The sequence below is a fragment of the Myotis yumanensis genome, unplaced genomic scaffold, assembly GCF_028538775.1.
Source record: "Myotis yumanensis isolate MYYU_CA2020_CCGP unplaced genomic scaffold, mMyoYum1.0.hap1 SCAF_7, whole genome shotgun sequence".
NCBI lineage: Eukaryota > Metazoa > Chordata > Mammalia > Chiroptera > Vespertilionidae > Myotis > Myotis yumanensis.
Genome location: NW_027223758.1, coordinates 68,266,190 through 68,274,549, shown reverse-complemented (window position 1 = coordinate 68,274,549; position 8,360 = coordinate 68,266,190). Strand labels below are relative to the sequence as shown.

Below are 8,360 nucleotides of genomic sequence, written 5' to 3'. Positions count from 1 at the left end.
TAAAATGCTGAGACACATCCTATATAATAAGAGCCTAATATGCTAAGTGTCTGGATGACCGTTCAACCAATCAAAGCATAATATGCTAATGATATGCTAAGGCCGCTCAACCGCTCACTATGACATGCACTGACCACCAGGGGGTAGACACTCCGACCAGTAGGTTAGCTTGCTCCTGGGGTCTGGCTGATGGGGACTGAGATGGGCCGGGCACGCCCTGGAGCCCTCCCGTGGTCCCTCCCCAGCTGGCCAACCTCCCACATCTCTCCCCGGCCCTGATCTTGCACCGGTGGGGTCCCTCAGCCTGGCCTGCACCCTCTCGCAATCCGGGACCCCTCGGGGGATGTTGGAGAGCTGGTTTCAGCCCAATCCCGCAGGCCAGGCCAAGGGACCCCACTGGTGCTCGAATTCATGCACCAGGCCTCTAGTTTAGAATAAAACCCAACCTTGCTACAGGCCCCTAACCACCTCTCTGGCCTCATTTCCTGTTTCTCCTCTGGGCTTGCTGCAAACCAGCCCCACTGGCCTTGCTATTTTGTACATGAAGGCCCTTCTGCCTGGAACACACTCCCGGTCTTCAGGTTTGCCTGCACATCTTAGCTCCCATGTCACTTCATCAGAGGCTTTCCCTGACCACTTCCCTCCTGCCCTTGAGGTCACTCAGGATTGCAGCACCCTTACAGCATGTGTCGCTGTCTGAAACTGCCATGGGCACTTCGTTTATGCTTCCAGGAGAGCGAGGACAGCCTCTGTGCTCCCTATCTCCAGAACCGGGCACACAGTGAGTGCTGGGTATGACTTACTGTCTGCACACGTTCAGGTGGGAATTCACTCATTCTTCCCACCAGGAAGACACTGGCCTTAATCAACCTTATAGTACATTTGAGGACCCTGGGGGATGAGCCCTCTGTCCTTTTAAAAAAATATATATATTTTATTGATTTTTACAGAGAGGAAAGGAGATAGTTAGAAACATCAATGAGAGAGAAACATCTATCAGCTGCCTCCTGCATGCCCCCCACTGGGAATGGAGCCTGCAAACAAGATACATGCCCTCAACCGGAATCGAACCCTAGACTTTACAGTCCACAAGCTGATGCTCCATTCACTGAGCCAAACCAGTTAGGGCATGCCCTCTGTCTTATTGCATACTCACTAAAAAAAAAAAAGCCAGCCTTTGGAGATGTTTAAAAATGTTATATACTGCCAATACACATCCTCCTATATAATAAAAGCCTAATATGCTAAGTGTCCGGTCGTCCATTCAAGCAATCAAAGTGTAGTATGCTAAGGCCGCTCAACTGCTCGCTATGATATGCACTGACCACCAGGGGGCAGTTGACCGGTTGACCAGTCACTATGACATATACTGACCACCAGGGGCAGATCCTCTGACCAGTAGGTTAGCTTGCTGCTGGGGTCTGGCCAATTGGGACTGAACAAGATAGGCCGGACATACCCTGGAGCCCTACCGTGGTCCCTCCCCAGCTAGCCAACCTCCTGCATCCCTCCCCGGCCCCAATGGTGCATTGTTGGGGTCCCTCGGTCTGGCCGGTGCCCTCTTGCAATCCGGGATCCCTCCCGGGGGATGTCAGAGAGCCAGTTTCGGCCCGATCCCACAGGCCAGGTCGAGAGACCCCACTGGTGCATGAATTCATCTACCAGGCCTCTAGTTATCAGATTAAGACCTGTCATAGCCAGCATTTCATTTCTTAAAGGATCAGTGGAAAGAACATGGGCTTTGGAGGCAGATGAAGTACCCCTAGCTGTGACCCCTTGGATAAGTTCCCCCCCATTTAAACCCATTTCTCCATCTATAAAATGGGGACGATACCTAACGTAGTTGTTTTAGATCCTGGCACAATGCCTAACATGTAGTAACCAGGTGATGATTAGTTCTACGCGTCACCACTGCCCAGGAAGGCCTGCTTTCTTTCATTCCTGGGCATCTGCCACATGGAAGTGCTAGCTGTGGTGATGGAAACAGACAGGTCTCGGGCCCACGGGAACGTTCCCTCCAGGAGAGCAGGTGTCGTGTCCATCTTGTTCATTGTTGTACCCAGTACCTACTGCAGTGCCAGGCACACAAAACATTCACTTGCTAGTTGGAGCTGACAAAAGTATTTTACTATACCTTCCACACACACCTCCGCTGGGGCAGGAAACTGAGGCTGGGCAAGGGTAAGCGTGAGCTATTAGTGGCACTTTGCATCTTATTTCCGGTTTCTTCTACCTTCCTGTAAACCAGGCTTCATCACACTTCAGTCATAGCCAAGCCACGTCACCATTTTTACTCTATCTACTTACTGTCTGTGAGACAAAGTGATTCCCTTTTTTACCTATATAAACTAAAAGGACTTTATATCAATCATTGTCTTAACTAGAAGATAACCATAAAGTCACAGAGCAACAAATATAAAAACAATGTTGTATAAAAGCTTTTTAAAGGGAAATTGGAGTTAAGCAGTATTTTTCACCATAAGCCTCAAAAATATATTTTACATCAAAACCCAGTACATACTCACCTATATACACATATATAAACAAGTCTTATAAAACAATATTGACAATACTCCATGTAATGCACATGTAATGGTATTTCCTAGTGTCTGATTCTACTTTATTTTTAAAATGCTGCTTGTATCCCACTACACTGATTTCAAGAGGAATGTCATGAACACAACAAACAACACTGGTTTAAAAGGCCGGTATAGATGCACTGTCACCGAGACTTTGTTCTCGTCTCCCCAGGAATGGACAGAGGACACTCTTCTCATCATGTGGTTCAATGTTTTTTATTGCCATGCCCATGTTCCTGAGGAGGAAGCCTGTCCTAGGTTCATTTTGTACTCAGTTCTGTCTAGAACAGGGGTGGGGAACCTTTTTTCTGCCATGGGCCATTTGAAGGTTTATAACATCATTTGCAGGTCATACAAAAGTATCAACTTAAAAATTAGCCCGCTATATTTGGTCAAACATGGGCAGGGCCAGATCAAATGATTTTGCAGGTCTTACATGGCCCACAGCCCAGATGTTGCCCACCCCTGGTCTAGAACATGGCTTATGTACATGGTAAGCTCCTGAGAACAGTTCAGTGCAGGTGATAATGACACTTAACAAGCATGAACGCAGACAGCACTTAAAAATATCCCAATACTTTTTTTAGGTGTAATCCACAGTCTCAGCACTTCAAATTTACTGTGAGGTAAACAGCTTAACTGTCCGTGGTTGTCACACGCATCCTTCTACCCGACCATGGACCTCTTTCTTCCTCTCAGGCGCACTTCATCTAATTTTTTGAGCACCGGCTTGGCCTTTTTGGAGGAGGCGGAGTAGCTCTTCAGAAAGGCATCAAACACACTCTCGGTGTTGGGATGGGTGCTGAGGAAGGCTTTCTCCAGCACGTAGAGGTCAACCCCCTTATCCTCCGGAAGTGCTGAAATGAAACTCAGCCCAAAGTCGATGAGCACAATGTTCAGCTGCTCCAGGGGGGGCTTCAGGAGCATGTTCGAGGTGGTGAGATCACCATGAATGAGGTCCTCGTCGTGCATGCGAGCCAAAACCTGCCCCACAGTCTTGGCTAAGCCAAGGAGACTTTCGGGAGTTTTTCCAGTCTCCATAGTGGATTGAATATAATCTCGAACAGTCACAGAGCCCTCAATTTCTTCCATGAATAAGCAGTTGGAAGCATAATCCACAAAGAAGACAACTGGGGCAGATATCCCTGCAATCAAGACATAACCCGTGTGAATTAGACTCTTTTTTTTTTTAATGGTAAGCTTAACTTTCAAAGATTGATGCAGTTTTTTACATTTCCTATCTGCTTATTTCAGAAAAAAGACTTAAAAACACTGCAGAATGGTACACTGGAACTCATCTGAAAGTTTCCCCTGCTCATGCTCTTTATAACTGCTCCCTAAACGACCTCATGGCTAAGTTTAGTGCCAAAGCTCCCTCCAACTTTCCACCCGTTACAACTGGACTTCATTCATACTTATTTCCTAAAAAACAAACAAACAAAGCCAGAAGGGTAAGTGTAGCCCAGGAAAAGCACTATCTACCTGACAAGGACCCAAACAGGAGGCCAAGCAGTGTACTGGCTTCCAGATTCATCTTCAAAGTCAGAAGGACGAATTCAACTCCCAGCTCCCTTCCTTGTTAGTTGTGAGCAAGGGGTGAAGAAAACAAGATGAAACCAGTACAGCTGAACTGACTTAAAAGGGAGTCTGTATGGTCAGGCTGACCAAATTGGTTCAGACAAATGGGAGGAAGCCCAAGGAAAAGATTTTACTTCATTTTAACTAGCCGGAGAACTTGAACTTTTGAACTGGAGGATATATAAATACTATAACTCCCTGAAGAACTGATATTCATTGTGCAGACCATCACTAATCTAGAGGATTCGCATCTCAGACCAATCCGGAGGCTAGGAATACAGGGCTGAGTCTTCTCAAGAATGTACTTTTTATTATAAGAACTCCCAACTTTTTTCTTCGGAATGCTCTGGGTGTTACCCTGTAATGTTTCCAATTTGCAAATTCTAAGACCCTTGAATAAAACTTTGTCATGTTCAACTTTAACAAGGTCTCCTGATTCATTTACGCTTGGTTGCCACTTGTATAACCTTAAAGTCACATAAACTTCTCTCCACCTCTCTTACTGCTTCTATAACATGAGAACAAGACTTGCAAAGATGTAATGCATCTTTACTAAATGTCAATCATGCTCAGGATACTGGGAACATTTTGGGGGGAGTAGGAGAGATACAGCAGGAAATAGGGCAGCCACGATCCCTGCTTAATGAACCTTATATCCTAGAGAGGATGCAAAAGAAAATATAAACACACAAATAACTTCCTTAACCGTTTGAGTCCCAAGCAGCGCGATTGTGCTGCTGAGATTTTATGTCAAGAAAACCCAGCACATTTCGAACATTGTCGCCGAAACCGGTTTGGCTCAGTGGATAGAGCGTCGGCCTGCGGACTGAAAGGTCCCAGGTTCGATTCCGGTCAAGGGCATGTACCTGGGTTGCGGGCACATCCCCAGTGGGAGATGTGCAGGAGGCAGCTGATCGATGTTTCTCTCTCATCAATGTTTCTGACTCTCTATCTCTCTCCCTTCCTCTCTGTAAAAAATCAATAAAATATATTAAAAAAAAAAAAAAAAAAAAGAAAACCCAGCACATTTCGAACAGCTGACAGTGCGTTACCGATTGTCGAAGTCGCGCGCTCAGATTTACTGACGCAAGTACATCACACAGCTCCTTTTAATTAATATTCGTTTGAGTCCCAAGCAGCACGATCGCGCTGCTTGGTATTTCTCGACATAAAATAAAACAAGCGCTATCACGCTGTTTGGGTCTTTTCGTACTCATTTAGAGAAAGCGCGGTTGCGCTGTTTGGGATTCTTCGACAGTGTTTTTTCAATACCCCCTAGGACTCAAACGGTTAAACCCAAGCAGGTCAGAGATCCGCCTGCTTGTTCACTACTGCATTTCCTCCAGATCTCCCAGCATCTGACAATGTCCAGATGAACAGGTGCCTAAAAAAATACCAATGTCAGGAAGAAAGGCAGGAAGTATGAAAGTGAAAAGCGCGTTTTTCTGAGGCAGAGGAATACGAGCTGAGCGCTTGGCTGGGTCACTAACTGAGTAACTTTGGGCAAGTTGCTTCCCCTCTCCGAGACGCAGATTCTCACCTGAGTACAAGTTTACGGTGATGGTGCACAATGGTGTTTTAATGGGGAAAAAAAAGTGATTTAATGAAATCTAACTTCATTATCACTACATGCCAGTCATACATTCAAATGTAATACATGGCATACATACCTCATTGAATGGTCCCAAAAGCCCTATGAGATTAATACTGCAACTGGGATTTCTCTTTATGGGTGAGGAAACAGGCTGAGAGGTTACAAAACCTGTTCAAAGGCTACAGCGGTGTCGGTATTTAAACCCAGAGAGTCTGACTCCAGCGCAAGTACTCATACTTGCATCTGCTTCTTAAAAGTAATCCTATATAATAAAGAGGTAATATGCAAATTAACCCTCACGCTCTCACAAGATGGCTGCCTAGGAGGCGGAGCTTTTGACACTGACTGGCATAACTGACCAATCAGAACCAAGTCTGAGTGAACTGCAAGGAGCCAATGGCTGCCTAGGAGGCAGAGCTTTTGACGCTGACTGGCATAGAAACCAACCAATCAGAACCAAATCTGGGTGAACTGCGAGGAGCCAATGGCTGCCTAGGAGGCGGAGCTTTTGATGCTGATGGCATAGAAACCAACCAATCAGAACCTAATCTGTGTGAACTGCAAAGGCAGAGCCTAAAGTGGGGGTTGAGGAGGGGTTTTAAGGGCAACAGCTACTTGGTATAAGGTGTAAGAAAGGGGTTCAATATTTTAATGACTGGTTTGGCAGCATAGTGCATATGGCTGGCTATCAGTCCAGATATAGGGATTATGTATATTTGTCTGCCAAGAGCATCTTCTCCTGCTGGAAAAGGCTTTCCCCATCATTTAAGCAATCCTGTACTACATAATCTATACTAATAAAAGGGTATTATGCTAATTAGACCGGGTCGACTGGCCATCTTCCTGACTTCCAACTTCCTTCCAGACAAAGCTATGATGGTGGGGGCCGAAGCAGAGGCAGTTAGGGGCGAGCAGGCCAGCAGGGGAGGGCAGTTGGGGGCGACCAGGCAGGCAGAGAGGTTAGGGGCAATCAGGCAGGCAGGCAGGCAGGTGAGCGATTAGGAGCCAGCAGTCCCAGATCGCCAAGGGGTCCCCGATTAAAAAGGGTGCAGGCTGGGCTGAGCCCCCCCCCCCCCCCCGAATTTCGTGCACCAGGCCACTAGTGCATAGATAATGATCAAATACTAAAAGGGCACAAAAGGGGCAACCAAGACTGAGCATGGTTAAATAACGCGCTCTATAGGAGCCACCGTGGCAGAGCCTGGTACTGACCAGGCTCCCGGACCAATGCTCGCACCTGCAAGGCCCAGCGGCTGCCTAAGCATTAATGAATGAAGAGGCAGGGACAGAGGACGCACTCAATGCCACGCAGACCGCAGCGGGCGAAAGGGAGTCCTTCACCTGCACCAGCACCCGCACCACTTCGGCCCCGAGCCGTGCTGTCTCACCTGCACGGCGGCAGCGGAGCAGCGCCCGGGCCTCCTGCACCGTCCGCCGCCGGCTGAGCCGCGCCTCCAGTGCCGGGTGCCGGTAGCCCTTGGGGAAGCGGTGCTTCACCACGGCCGCGCGGCCCTGGAAACGACCGCGGAACACGCGCGCCTCGGCGCCCTGCTTCATCAGCTCCAGGCCACTCAAGAAGCGGCTGCACCGCTCCCGGGCCGCGGCCAGCGCATCCGTGGCCAGCGTATCGGCCTCCGGCGTCGGTTCCTCGCTTTTCCCCGCCGCCACAGCTCCAGCCGCCGCCATTGCTGCGCCTCGGCGCCCCTCGGCTCTGCCCGGAGACTGTCGGAGACGTTCGGCTCGCTCCGAACGTCCTCGGCTCTCTTTGGCCAATCGAATTCCGACACTCACGCCCCGCCTCCCGACCTTTCGGCTCTTACGGAAGCCCCGAAAAGACTCTTGTGGCCCCGCCTCCCAGCTCTTCGGCTCTTTCCGGAAAACTGCTGCCAGAATCTCCGGTCTTTTCCGGAGCTGGGCGTTACAGCCTGGAAGGCAAACACAGGTTCCTGGCACCACGTGTAATGCAGCAAAACAACATCATTTCTCTGAGTTTCAGCTTTGTCACCTTCAGTACGAAGATAATCAGTTTTATTTTGGCAATTGCTTATTAAAATTAAATAAGATGTTGCCTGTGCGGGTGCCTGGTGGATGGCATACACTCTTCATATGTTCATCTTCCTTTTTGCCTATCACTGGGACTCTGAAACACTGGAGAAAGGCCCTTTGGTCCCAGGGTTGCTGTGCCGCCAACTCTCAGCTCCACAATTTCATTCATCACAGGGCGGCTCACCTTTTCAAACAGCAGACCCTTTGTGATGGTATACTGTGGTTTCCAGCACCCTTCATCAGGCAAGACTACTCAGAGCTCACCCAGAACTAACTCGATTAATAACGCTCAGTTTCCCAAGTGTGTGGTTTCATTATCATAATTGTTAGTGTCCACATAAGCCTTCTGTTTCTATGGTTACCAAATCGGTCTGAGCCCCGCCTTTGAAAAATCCACTGTGCAAACATATTTACATCCCAGGCTTGCTATGGTCAGACTGGTTCTGGCTTCTATGGCAGGAAACCTCACTTAAAGCCTTCCAATGGCTCCCACTGTGCTTGGGATAAAGACACACAAGCACAAGGTCCTGCATGGGAACACAATGTCCACCTTCCAGACGTAA

At 48.3% G+C, this 8,360-nt stretch overlaps 1 protein-coding gene across 1 annotated transcript; it reads right to left on the bottom strand.

Moving 5' to 3' along the window:
- Positions 1-354: 354 nt before the first annotated feature.
- TP53RK (TP53 regulating kinase) lies at positions 355-7,448 on the bottom strand. Its single transcript, XM_070420807.1, has 2 exons — positions 7,140-7,448; positions 355-3,724 (listed from the first exon to the last, which is right to left on the bottom strand). The coding sequence occupies exons 1-2, from the start codon at positions 7,435-7,437 to the stop codon at positions 3,246-3,248; spliced, it is 777 nt and encodes a 258-aa protein (XP_070276908.1). The 5' UTR covers positions 7,438-7,448; the 3' UTR covers positions 355-3,245.
- Positions 7,449-8,360: the final 912 nt, after the last annotated feature.

Excerpts from the sequence above, each read along its gene's own strand:
- TP53RK (XM_070420807.1), bottom strand. The coding sequence starts at position 7,437 with ATGGCGGCGGCTGGAGCTGTGGCGGCGGGGAAAAGCGAGGAACCGACG. Across the intron at positions 3,725-7,139 it reads GCTCCGCTGCCGCCGTGCAG|GGATATCTGCCCCAGTTGTC; the intron begins GTGAGACAGCAC and ends TCTTGATTGCAG.